Here is a 13824-nt window from a genome sequence, read left to right as displayed (position 1 = left end):
ATTACTGACATAAAAAATTTTTAAGAGTTAACCTCCTAAGACCCGAACTCTTCCACCGCATGCATTTTTAATTTCTCTTTGATATTTGGGCTGATTGGGTCTTGATGAATGTAAAAACAAAGAATTACCAGATTATTTTTTTTTACCTAATTTTTGTTTCTAAGAAAAATAAGAGCCACATATGAGGATATTTGTTTAAAATTGCGATAGAACAGTAGCAGTATAATGTCCTCATAAGTAGATATCAGGCCCTTGTAGAGCAAAATTGAGTATTTTGGTCTAAATAACCCACATATGTGGACACCAGGTCCTAGGAGGTTAAGAGCAGTGTTGGGTAAGTTACTTTAAATTAGTAACTTAGTTACATTACTAGTTACTTCTCTAAAAAAGTAACTCAGTTACTTCAAGTTACTCGTTACTTTCAGAGTAACTAGTTACTAGGGAAAGTAACTTTGGTTTTACTCAGAATTCTCTTGTTAATGTGTTGCTTCTGTAACTGGATACCCAGCCAGACTGCCAGTCTTCTAGCTTGCTTACTTGCCACAAGTGCACTGTGCCACCTACCAATAGAAAGGAAAAAATAATGTGCACATTTCCACGAGAGAAATCCCACGCCTGGACCGTCGTTGACCGCCGCCATGATTCTAGCCTGCTTTTTACATCCAACACAAAAACTGCAGTCGTGGTGCTTTTGATTGTACTCAGAACTTGGAAATTCTGCCTTCTGAATAGGAAGATGTAGGTAACACCAGACTGCAGATGAGCTGCATACAGGGCTGGACTGGGACAAAAAATCGTCGTCCGGGCATTTTGACTAGAGACCGGCCCACCATTATAGGAAAAATCATAAAGCCTTTGAATGAAAATAAACACTGTTGTGACAGTGATGTACACTGTTCTGATGGTATATATGTATCAATCTATCAATTGTTTGTTGTAAGACTCAGATAATTATTTTTTTAAAAGCTAGACATTTTAAATGAGAATAATAAAGAAAAGTATTTCCTTGTCACCCCCTTTCCCTGTTAATGCCCTACCTGGCCCCCTGGCAACACTTTGCTAGACCCGCCCCTGCACAGTTACCAGCTGTCAGCTACGTAGAAAAGGATCCTGGTGTTATTTGTCTCTCAGAAACAGTTCATAACTTCCCTTCAACTCATTCATGTCACCTAAAAGGTAAACCTGTTTCTCCATCACCTGTTCAACTCTGATGATTCAGTAAGGACATATCCTGGTTTCATCTGCATGTTTCCCTCTCACCAGATAACCAAACCGATATCATGACCAGCAGCTTTACAGCTGTGGCTCCAACAAACATCAGCTGATACTAGAAATTAATATTAAATAAATTCTAACAACAGCTGATCAAGCTTAAACGTGCTGCTGTTGTTTAACGCGACATCCGCTGGTTTCCTCTTTCTGGTGCAAAGTGGGCAATAAATAAACAAGAGAGAAAAGCCGATCAGCTGATCATTGATCAGTTTCATGATTGAAGTAGAAACAGGAGAGGAGAGAATGAGAGAAGAAGAGGCAGCTGTGCAGCTTCAGCTTTGTGTCTTTTTCATTGTAGCTGAAGTCCGGGACAAACTGTGTTCCTTTTCACCTCAGTACGAAACGCTTAATATTTTCTCTGAATACCAGACGATTCTGTTTTTTACGGGACGGTTGGCAACTCTAATAATTAACCGTATGAACAAAATAAAGTTCAACATCAGTAGCACCCACCCAGCTGTATAGAAACTCCGTCATGCTAGCTAGCACGCAGTACGAAAATGTCAGCATACCGAAAATAAACTCCACCTAAACTTGGTTTATATCTGACCCAGATAGACTGCAGGTCATAACTTCTTACCTGAAGTTCAGTTCACCTGACACGCGGACCGGCGGCCGCTTCGGGTCTCTCCTTTTGCCTCCCTTTTCCTTCATCCACCTGCTGGCCTCCACCACTTGCTAATGTTACTGAATCTGTGGAAGCGCCGCGATATCCACCACACGAAGTAACGAGTAACGAGCCTATCTAAATCCTAGTAACGAGTAACGCGTTCCTGGTTTTGGCATAATAACTAGTTACCGTGCTCGTTACCACAATAATAACGTAGTTACTGTAACGCGTTACTTAATAACGCGTTAGTCCCAACACTGGTTAAGAGCAGTGTTGGGACTAACGCGTTATTAAGTAACGCGTTAGTCCCAACTCCAGTTGATGCATCGCAGAGCAATTCGGGGTTAGTATGTTGCCCAAGGATATTTGGCATGCAGACTGGGGCAGTTAGGGATCAAACCACCAACCTTGTGATCAATAGATGACTTGCGGTACCTCCAGAGCTACAGCCAGTCAGCAGACTTGATTGCGTGGGTTGTGCCCAATAAAAACACCCGATTTGTCAATGCCAAACAACATATTTTGCTATTGACCCTTGCTTTAAGCTTTTGGTACCCCATGTGCTGACAATCAGATGCTTGATTGGTGCCTGATTAGAAGTACCTCTGAGCATAGACCCTACTACAGCAGTCAGTCGGTAACTTCTCCTAGCATGCCCGGCCTGACTGAGCTGATAGGGCCTGTGACCTATGGCAATTTTAGGTTGGTGTCCCACAAAAACAAGTTGTAGTTCCATATAACAAGAGACAGCTCGTGAAGTTTCTGTCCACATATTAGTTTTTTCACAGCCTAACAAACGTTAACATTAATCCTCTATCACATCACCAATATCACCATATTCAGGCTTTTTTTTTATCTTAACAAAGGCAACATCATAAATGCCACAAAAGTGCACCTCAAATTCCAAAAAGCAGAATTTCACAATGTTTCTTGCACTTCATTTGATTAAAAATCCAAATTGGTGCTTGTGGGTGTGTTCTAGTCAATATCACCATTCATTTACAATTTAACGTCTCGTGACGTCTTGTGCTGAACTGGCCATGGACCTACCTAGAGATGGAAAGCTTAGCTTCTTAACTACAAGAATATTCAAATGAGCGACTACTGGTGCTGAAAATTTGCCAAAAGCATCCGTGTGATGAGAGTTAATGACTGAAATGCAGACTTCATTCAAGGAAATGAAGAAGTTTAAATAAAGATTAGTTTGAACTTTCAAAGATTCACATATATTTTAGTGACAAGAGCATTTCATACATTGGTTCATACTTTTCAAATATTTTCTACAGCTAGAAATGAGCGCTGTCAGCATTAATCTCCTTAACAAGGTAACCTTAGCGCGGTTAGCTCGTTAACGCATTGACGCTGTCCAGCCCCACACACAGGGTATCCACTATACTCGTTAACGGAGATTTGCTGCGTTAATCAATGACTTTGCATCTGTATTTACCATCTTTTCCTTTGCACACAGGCTGCTAACAGAAACATGATATTAAAGCTGTAGATTTAATTGTTACCAGCTGTAAGTGTTTATTAACATGTTCATCAACAGACAATATGGTATAACATTGTGTTAATAATGTAAAACACTGTAAGTCTGTGTATAATATAAATGAACATTTTAGTGTAGCATTGCTGTAGATAAATACAGCGTACTCACAAGGAAAAAACAGCGGTTTACTTTCTAGTTTATTAAATGCTTACAGAGATTTGTGTGATAGCAACATGTGCTTATGTAGGATTGTGATGCATTATTTCATTCATTTTAGCTCAGTGATTTTGGTGCTTTTTCACAAATCCATTTCATTTGGGCATCACATTTAACGTCGTTCCAGCTCTTGTAGAAGTTTGCTTTGGGATACAACGCTGCACAGTCCTCATTGTTGTGATCATTCGGCTCTCCATCGTTCCAGTACCTGAAGCAAACGACAAGTTACACTGCATTTCCTTTCACACAGTCATTATCGTCATTATTCACCTTTTATCTTATTCATGTAATTTATCCTTCAGGAGTAACTGTTAAGTGACCATTTTCTACAAACACAACTGCTGATTTACACACGTTTCACAGTGTGCATTCGTTTAATCAGGATTCCTGCTGACATTTTTTGTTATTTATGTTTTAAATAACATGGTTCTCTTAAAATAAATTGTGTTTTAACTTTTGTACAGTCTTTGTGGCTTTAATGTCTTTGAAAAGGACTATATACATTTGTATGTATGTATTTACGTTACACACTACATTAAATGCACAGTGTTCAAAGAGAGAGAAGTTTTTGTATGACTGTATGTGGAGTATAGACTAAGCGAAAACATAAAAAACTTAAAATACAAATGTTTATGTATCAATCCAATGTATTCTATCTAACCAATTCAGGGTTGCAGGGAGGATTAGAGCCTATCTCAGCCACCGTAGAGGTTACACCCTGTTAGCTGTACTACTTGTTGTTTTGCTTTGTGCATTGCATAATGCATTACATATGTATGTGTATATAGAGATGTGTATGTCTATGTATGCATATCTGTGCATGTATGTCTATGCTGTACATATACATGATACTGAGCTGATAATTATTTAATCCAACCCCTTTTAATGCAATTTGATAAGTTTATAACTCATCCTACTGCTTTCTAGTACATAAATTAAGCAGATTATTGTTGTTGGAGACAACTCAATGTACAGTACCCTTTTATTGCTTATATTCTTATTTCTTCATATGAATGAAATGAAAGCAGTCATTTTAAATGACACTAAACTCTTACCCTTCAGCAAGCAATGTTCCATCCCACCATTTCCAAGTCCCTTCCTCATGGACGTCTGTCAGTCCAATCCAGAAGCGCATCACAGTATGAGCTTCATAATTTTTCAAGTAATTGACTGTTGCGTTCTAACAAAAAAAGAGAAACAAAACCAAAAATTAATTTTCAGAAAACTGCATGAACACCGCTCCACAGAAATACTAACAAACCTCTTCGTCTCGGCTGTCTATGATTATAAGATCTCCTCCCTGCAGCTGACAGAAATCTCTGGATTCCTTCCATGTTTTGACTTCATTTGATTTCAAGGGGAAGTAGTAACATACAGAGTTCATTAAAATCCATCCTGCAGGACAGTGTTTGCAGCCATCACCTGTTTCCAAAAGAAAATACCATCATTATAGAAAATTATGAAACAAATCATTATGCTTTTACAATTTTATCATATACAGAAATAATGAAACAGGGCTCACTAAGCATTGATAAGTATGATCTCACGGTTTCGATTTCCTTTGTGACTTTTTCCATCTGACTTTTATAGTCATTGCTTCTTTTTGTCTGGTGTTCAAGCTCCCAGTTGGTTTGTGTCTGACGGCTCATCTCACTGTCCAGCTCCTTCCTGGCATCCTTCATGGTTTCCACTGCAGTCTTGTAAGTATCCTGGAGGTCGACCAGCTCTTTGCTGATGTGTTCGGTATCATCGAGGGTGAGGTGAGAATCTGTGAGTTTGTAATCTGCAAGTGTTGAAGACTGTTACTTTTCTTATTCTTAAGTAACAATATTATAAAACAGTTGGTTTGACACATTGTGCATCATCAGTTTTATTTAGAAATGTTATTGTTTGTACAAATCATTTTATCAGCAGTACAATGAATCAATAAGCAGGCTGACAGTACATTACTCACCTCCGTACATTTAATTATTATGTCCATGTTGTAGCACATAGAAATGTTTAGTCAACATTTACAGACATGCTCATTTTCCCTGTAACTGTGGCTTCGCTCTAACTTTTGTTGAAAATGTGATTTATGTAATGCTGAGTATGTCATTTCTTTTTTTTTCTTTTTTTTTTTTTTGCCTGTCCTGTTTGGCTCTTTTGCCATCAGAATTATTGTCTAAAGGCGAAGAAAGATGCCCAACGGATTTACTTTACCAAATGGACCATCCCAGCCTTGCCGTATTGGTCTATTTGATTCGCCTTTTATTGTTTATTTTATTTTAACCTGCTAAATACGGGACAGACTTGACTGGGGAAAAGAAAGGGGAGAAAGAAAGAGGGAAAGAAAAACAGCGGGGAAGAGGAATTATGATAAAGGGCTAAAAAACAAAAACCAACAAAATAAGCACACAAAAAATACATATATCGATCACCTGGATCACCTGTTGAGAAAGAAAAAAGAGAAAACAAGCAGAAAAAAAAGAGCAATATAATAAACAACATCACGATGATCTATGGGAATATAACAGTAAATACTAAATATTAAATATTATTGTGCAGCACGTAAGATCGACAGTGCCCAGTGTGCTTTGAGGTAGGAGCCAAAAAGGGTGTAGTTTGTGTGTGTGATCACCTGTGTGTATACCTGTGAGCATGGACGCGCTTGTTTTTAAAAGGTTCCTTCATGTAATGATCTGCTAGAGTTTTTCATCAGAAGAAACACTTCTAATTGTACTTTGCTCCTCACTGTCTTTGAAAGGCAAGCGTAGACAAAACAAATCCAGTAGATGCAGTCTATCTGGAAGTTTGGGATAGTAATCTGTCTTTTTTGTTTTAATGTTTTATTCTGTGTTTTATTTATTTATTATATGGGGGAAAGTCCTGTCAGCCTTGTGCTGAGAGGGCTGCAGTCATCGATCTTTCTTATTCTAATAAACCCAAATTACAGGATCACTGATCTGTTCAGTTTTATTCATTGAGCACCGCTTAGCTGTCAACAACTCTGATCTCAAGTCACTTCATATTGTAAGGTAGAGATCCTACAGTGTTAATCTAGGATAAACTAGTCTCGGCTTCATTGATGAAGTAAATGCAATGATTCAACAGACAAGAATAGAAACCACAGCTTAACAATTTGGCTGATGCAAAGAAACACGAGGCAGTGATTCTAGCTTAAATGTACTCTGGATATTGTTAAATATTCTTACATTTTTTGTTAATGTTTGCCAGGTATCCTGTTTAAAGACAACACTTTGAAGTCACTTCCATGTCTTTACATGAGGACAAACTCATTTCAAGGAAAATAAAAATGCTCAAATTTTAAAGATTGTAAATTATTTTCTTCATCAATTGTTTAGTCATTTTATGACAAGATGGATGCTGGCATATTTTAGTATAGTTTTGGAATTGACGAGAATAAAAAGAAAAGAATAAAAACTAATTTTGTTGTGTACTAAAAAATACAAACAAACAAAAAAAAAACAGAAGGTGTTCTGGCAGAAAAATTATCAGGACTTTTTTCAGTTTTTCTTAAGTTTTTGGTTGTTGTTTTTTACAATTTAGAGATTTTTTGTTTGTTTGTTTGTTTTTGTATTTGGACTATTGGTAAAGTTTGATAACCATTTGCTAAATTGCAAAAAAGAAATGATTTAACAATGAAAACATTTCTGTGCACTCCTGTAACTCATAATGACTTACAGTGGATCCTCAGGCCAATATTCAGTATCAGAAGAACAGCAGCAAGAAGCGCCAGGCACACTGCAGCCAGTCTGTGGCGTCTCCCAGGACTCATAGTGAACATGGACACTAAACAGGCAGAAAATGATCAATTTTCAACTTAGAGGCAGGTAACACACATATAACTTGGTTGAAGCTTTAAAAGAATAAAATGTGATCATTTTATGACTTAATATTACTGTTTACTAGTAATTTATTTAACATCTGCTCTGTACTCTTTATTTATGATTAGAAAAATCCTGTTAGAGCATGTAAACCTTACACGTAGTTGTCTCAGATCATCAAGTCCTGTCATTATATCTTAACTCTGTAAAACCTACTTCAATCAAAAGAATCAGAAACCTGACTATGGGAGTGTAATGAATAAAAATTTGAATTATTATACCTTGTACCCTGTTAGACTGATGGTAAGGAGGATGCTCTTCCTCATGCAAATCGTCTTCATAGACAAGTGTCTGAAAACCACCATTTGTCTCCTCCATCCTCACTGTTCAGTCTAAATCAGTCATATGTCAGTGCATTTAAGCAACAATCTGTCACAGATCGTGACGCCTACTGCTGAGGTCATCAACAATCAGTTCCAGTGAAATCTGCTGTCTGTAAAAACAAAGAGGGAAGTCCATCCATCCATCTATTTTCTTCTGCTTATCAGGGGCCGGGTCATGGGGGCAGCAGCCCATGCAGAGAAGCCCAGACCTCCCTCTGCCCAGCTACCTCCTCCAGCTTGTCCGGGGGAACACCAAGGCGTTCCCAGGCCAGCCGAGAGATATAATCTCTCCAGCGTGTCCTGGGTCTGCCCCGAGGCCTCTTCCAGATGACACATGCCCGGAAAATCTCACCCAGGAGGCATCCTTGTCAGATGCCCGAACCACCTCAACTGGCTCCTTTCGATGTGGAGGAGCAGTGGCTCTACTCTGAGCCCCTCCCGAAAGGCTGAACTATTCTCACCCTAAAGAGCTGATCCAGTGTTCCACGACCAGGACGAAAACTGCATTGTTCCTCCTGCATCCGAGGTTCGACTAACGGACGGACTCTCCTCTCCAGCACACTGGCATAGACTTTCCCAGGGAGGCTGAGGAGGGTGATTCCCCTGTAGTTGGAACACACCCTCCGATGCCCTTTCTTGAAGATGGGGGCCACCACCCCGGTCTGCCAGTCCAGGGGTACTGCCCCTGATCTCCACGCAACATTGTAGAGGCGTGTCAACCAAGACAGCCCTACAACATCCAGAGCCTTCAGGAACTCGGGGCAGACCTCATTCACCCCAGGGGCCCTGCCACCAAGGAGTTGTTTAACTGCCTCAGTGACTTCACCCCCAGAGATTGGCGGATCATCCCCTTCACCCCCAGACTCTGCTTCCGCCACGGAAGACATGCCAGTGGGATTGAGGAGATCCTCGAAGTATTCCTCCGCCACCCAACAATTTTCCCAGTCGAAGTCAGCAGCACTCCACCCACACTATACACAGTGCAGGTAAAACACCACTTTCCCCTCCTGAGTCACCTGACGGTTTGCCAGAATCTCTTCGAGGCAGTCTGAAAGTCTTTTTACATGGCCTCTCTGAACTCCTCCCACACCGAGTTTTTGCTTCAGCCATTCCACTTGGCATGTCAGTACCTATCAGCTTCCTCCAGAGTCCCACAGGCTAACCAAGCCCGGTAGAACTCTTTGTCCAGCTTCCCTCTTCAAAGAGGGAAGTGATAGATGTTATTAATGTGTAGGCGCCACAATTACTTTCCAGATACATGGGAGCTGCACCTGCTGATCTCTTTGAGAGATTTCAAAGAATTTGTCCAAATCACAGCTGAACGAACCCTCGTCAGTGTTAGGTTCACTTTTATTTATATAATAAAATGTCACAACAACAGTTGCTTCAAGGCACTTTATATTGTAAGGTAAAGACCACCACGATAATAAGAGAAACTCCAACAATCATATGACCCCCCTAAGACAACAATGCTTTGCATAAACTACATGAATTAAATATACCGTTAGCATTAGAGAATGCTGAAAACTTGCTAAACATTATACACTTAGCATAAGAGAAACAAAAATGCAACCCTGGCTGATACCCACAAATCCTACCAGTGGCTGGACAAAGCTGGACTGAAAGACAGCACAGAGGCACTAATCATGGCAGCACAGGAACAAGCACTGAGCACAAGATCCATAGAGGCTGGGGTCTATCACACCAGGCAAGACCCCAGGTACAGGCTCTGTAAAGATGCCCCAGAGACAATCCAGCACATAACAGCAAGGTGCAAGATGCTAGCAGGCAAGGCATACATGGAACGCCATAACCAAGTGGCCGGCATAGTGTACAGGGACATCTGTGCCGAGTATAACCTGGAAGTCCCGAGGTCAAAATGGGAGATGCCCCCAAGGGTGATGGAGAATGACCGAGCTAAGATCCTGTGGGACTTCCAGAAACAGACGGACAAAATGGTGGTGGCTAACCAACCGGAGATAGTGGTGGTAGACAAACAGAAGAAGACGGCTGTAGTGATCGATGTAGCAGTTCCTAATTACAGCAACATCAGGAAGAAGGAACACGAAAAGCTCGAGAAATACCAAGGACTCAGAGAAGAGCTCGAGAAGATGTGGAGGGTGAAGGTGACGGTGGTCCCAGTGGTAATCGGAGCACTAGGTGCAGTGACTCCCAAGCTAGGCGAGTTCTCTCCAGCAGATCCCGGGAACAACATCGGAGATCTCTGTCCAGAAGAGCGCAGTCCTAGGAACAGCTAAGATACTGCGCAAGACCCTCAAGCTCCCAGGCCTCTGGTAGAGGACCCGAGCTTGAAGGATTGACAGCCCACAGAGGCGAGTGGGGATTTATACATAGATATATATATATATTTTATAGCGCATGAGTCTTTGGATGGGCTAGTGAAGCTCTGAGGTGTGTCAATAGAAACAAGTCATCTGACTGGCAGAGAGAATGTTGAGACCTCAGGAGGACAGTTCATCCTCAAAATTTAATCTTATTCAGCTCGTTTTAGAACTGAAAAAGCTTCTCGGATGAGAGGTGAAATGTCTTCATGAAATAAGTCCACTCGCTTTTTTTCCAAGCTCTTTGGAACAGACAGCTTATTGTAAGTAGCTTCCAAACAGCTTTGCACTGATAAATGTTTCTGTAGATTAATGTAGAAATACATTAAAGCATCATAGTCAAGGGAACAGAGGAAAGAGGCACATAAACTCTGACTGTCTTGCACTGCCCTCTGCTGGGAGTAAGGGAAAACACTTTTACTGATGGTTGGATCAACATCCTGAGTTTGGTGCCAAACGCATCATTAAAAAAGGGAACAAGATTATTGAGTGAGGGCACACTGACAACAACAACCTAGCATTACATTTTCAGCTTGCAATCGGTTGCACACCACAGCTGTCTTAATGATGCTAATATGTTAACGAAATTTTAACATTTTATTGAGCAGAATAAAGTATAGGGAGAAGAAAAGTCAGAGTGTAATATCTCCATATGAGGCTCTCAGTAAGCTAATATGCCTTGTAGACATATTCATATACATGAATGCATTTTAAGGATTTACATGAATAAAGAATAAACCATACAGTGAAACAGTGAGCCTCTTTAGAAATGTTTAATTTAAAACAGGACAGAACGATTATATTAAAAATTAAAAATAACAGCTGCTCTTGTGAAGCAGAGGCTCCTCTGGTGGGCTTTGGAGGTGACAAGGACATTCGACTTGTTCCTGACCAGGAGTGAGCATTCCACCCTTTCCTGCTGAGGACCACTCCGGGTTACACCTCAGACCCTCAAATATATGAATGTTATTAGATGGATTTTAATTGTGTTCTTATGTAACTGCCATAAATTTTCAACAATGGCTTTAAAAAGAGTTAAGGAGGATGGCACACACATCTTCTTGATAAAAGAGTGAATCAAATCCACCATTAAAATTACAACCAGTAGTCGATATCAGTCACATGCATATCTGGCAAGACACTTTGCTGTGTCGACACAACTCACTGCTGATTCATTCTTAATCACTGAATTCCAGTTCAAACTTTTATCAGTGACAGAAGTGAATCGAAAATAAAAGTAAAGTAATCTCTGGTGTAACCTTTAATTTGATGATACACAAGATCCTAATATGCTGACTTTCTATAAGAAATCAAGGAATGTGCCCAAGTCTAGTCAATTCTATAGTGCTGCATAATCAATGATCAGTCATTTAAAATAATTATCATACATGATTAGATTTAAAGGCTATTTGTGTGCCTTGAAACTTCTTCTGTAAACTCAGTGCTCTGCGCTTTTTAAGATTTAACAGTCAGCTGCACTTGAAAGATTTTAAGTGTGACATACAGAAAATGGGATCAATCTTCATGGAAACAGGAAGTTTATGGTGACATAGTGCAAGAGTTCTAGCCCGTGACCTTGACAAAGTTCCCTGAGTTAAAATAAGGCACTACTGCTGAGCTGAATGATAAATTCCTTTTAGTTAAATTTTAGTTCGAAATTTTTAAAAAGAAGAAGTGAAAATATCTTTGCATATACGACATGTACTTTCTACAGATAAGATGTAGTAAATATCCTCAGTTTTCCAAAAGAAATGAAGCCCAAGTTTAGCGCTGGTTAGTACATTATGTTCATGTAAAAATGAATTGTTGGCTCAGGTTACCCTGAATCCCCCTTTGGATACGCTGCAATAGGTCTAGGCTACTGGGGGATTCCGAGGATGCATTGAGCGTTCCTTCTTCAGTCACCCTTTTTACTCATTATGTGTTTACACACCACTCTGCATTTAATTATTTGTTATTATTAATCCGTGGCTTTATTCTACAGCATGTCTTTGTCCAGTTTTCATCCAATCACCCCCGATCAGATGGGGCAGATGGCCGCTCCTCCCTGAGCCTGGTTCTGCTGGAGGTTTCTTCCTTCTTCCTAAACGGGAGTTTTTCCTTCCAACTGTCGAAAAAGTGCTTGAAGTCATAGGTCTGTTGGGGTTGAAGGGTCTTTACCTCCACCTAAGTATAAAGCAACTTGAGGTAACTATTTTTGTGATTTGACAGTATATAAAGAAAATAAAATTGAATTGAATGACTCCATGACTGAAGCTAAGAGAACTGTAGAAATCCACTTGATTTGATTGTGAAAGCTAAAACTTACAGGCAAGTCACCTCACAGAATTTTACTTGAGTGAAAACACATTTATTTATTTTCTTATTCAGTGTACACATAAATCATTTCTGTTTTAGTTTGTTAAACTTTTCTGTTTTCACTTCTTAAGTTTGCTCAAAATGCAGTACGCAGAAGGTTTGATCAGTGACTGGGAGCAGGATAAACGAGTTAAGACTTAGAGCTGTTTTCATTTTGTTTGTTCACAGGCTGCATACAGCAGTATAGTCTCAAGTCATTTTAAACATGTGCTAGCTTGTAACATTAAAAAAATTAAAAACAAAGTAAAAGTAAAACTACGCCCCACTACTCTAGAACAATATCTTTTCCCCCCTCCCGAGTAGTTAGTGACTTGCTAATCTGTATAAAGCCACACATCCACATTAAGTAATATTTTCAGTCTTTGCTCTTTATCATCATGATTGCCTCTGTTTCCCCCTGAATGCAGATGCTGAAGTGCCCATGCGCATATATGTGCATAAGTGACAATAATTAAACCTCACAGGTGCACATGTCACACTGTTAAAAAAAAAAAATCCTAGAAAAACAGTAATATTCCGGCAGCTGAGGCGCCAAAATAATAACAGAAAATAACAGAAAATAACTTTATTATAAAAATACGGTTATTTTCAGTAATGACAATACAGTTTGTTGCCCTAATTTTACATGGGATTTTGCCTTTTTCAAGTGCTTTTAAACATTAAATTAGGAACATGTTAATGTGATTAAACAATGAAATTACCTATAAACAAGGTCAATGAATGTGGCAATATGAATAATAATATGTAAATGTACAGAAATATACAGTTAACAGTTGGTTTAAATAATAATGGATTGCATGTCCTGGGACAGAGGCGAGGCTGCCATATCGCACCATCGGCCATCACCAGTAGGTGGTAGGGTAGGTGAAGAGTCTTGACCAAGGACACAACGACCGAGAGTGTCCAAGCCAGGGATCGAACCGGCAACCTTCTGATTACAAGGCGAACTGCCAACTCTTGATGATGTAACACAGGACAGAAGCAGCTGAATGAATTATGTGACGTTCAGAGACATGCTGTCTGCTTAAATCCAGCTAAATGCAATCAAACTGATTGGGTGGAGTTTCATAATACAGATGGACAGTGACCAAAAATATCTAATCAAAGCAACTCAGGAGTTTATTAACGCAATGAAGTGAATATTCTTGAATGGTCAAGTCAGTCACCTGATCTGAACCCAACTGAGGGTGCGATTTCACTTGTTGAAGACTAAACTTCTGACAGAAAGGCCCACAAACAACCCACCGATTAACCCACTGAATTAAAGCTGAAAGTCTGCACTTCAACTGCATCTGAGTTGTGTCATTTAAAATTCATTGTGGTCGTG

The 13824-nt window shown here is 39.7% G+C and overlaps 1 protein-coding gene across 1 annotated transcript; it reads right to left on the bottom strand.

The window, feature by feature from the left end:
• Window positions 1-3167: 3167 nt before the first annotated feature.
• On the bottom strand, window positions 3168-7829 carry LOC116335874 (CD209 antigen-like protein E). The gene is made up of 6 exons (XM_039603584.1): window positions 7696-7829; window positions 7272-7379; window positions 5110-5370; window positions 4849-5009; window positions 4643-4767; window positions 3168-3795 (listed from the first exon to the last, which is right to left on the bottom strand). The coding sequence occupies exons 1-6, from the start codon at window positions 7790-7792 to the stop codon at window positions 3645-3647; spliced, it is 903 nt and encodes a 300-aa protein (XP_039459518.1). The 5' UTR covers window positions 7793-7829; the 3' UTR covers window positions 3168-3644.
• Between the last annotated feature and the right edge of the window lie 5995 nt (window positions 7830-13824).

This window comes from Oreochromis aureus, linkage group 19 (genome assembly GCF_013358895.1).
Source record: "Oreochromis aureus strain Israel breed Guangdong linkage group 19, ZZ_aureus, whole genome shotgun sequence".
In the NCBI taxonomy this organism is placed as follows: domain Eukaryota; kingdom Metazoa; phylum Chordata; class Actinopteri; order Cichliformes; family Cichlidae; genus Oreochromis; species Oreochromis aureus.
Note: the sequence above shows the minus strand (reverse complement) of the source record. Positions and strands in the feature narration are given on the sequence as shown.

Bases quoted from the DNA above. Each gene is read 5' to 3' on its own strand.
- LOC116335874 (XM_039603584.1), bottom strand. From the start codon at position 7,792: ATGGAGGAGACAAATGGTGGTTTTCAGACACTTGTCTATGAAGACGAT. The intron at 5,371-7,271 runs GTAAGTCATTAT...CAACACTTGCAG, and splicing joins TATTGGCCTGAGGATCCACT to ATTACAAACTCACAGATTCT. The intron at 4,768-4,848 runs GTTTGTTAGTAT...TTTTTTTGTTAG, and splicing joins TAGACAGCCGAGACGAAGAG to AACGCAACAGTCAATTACTT.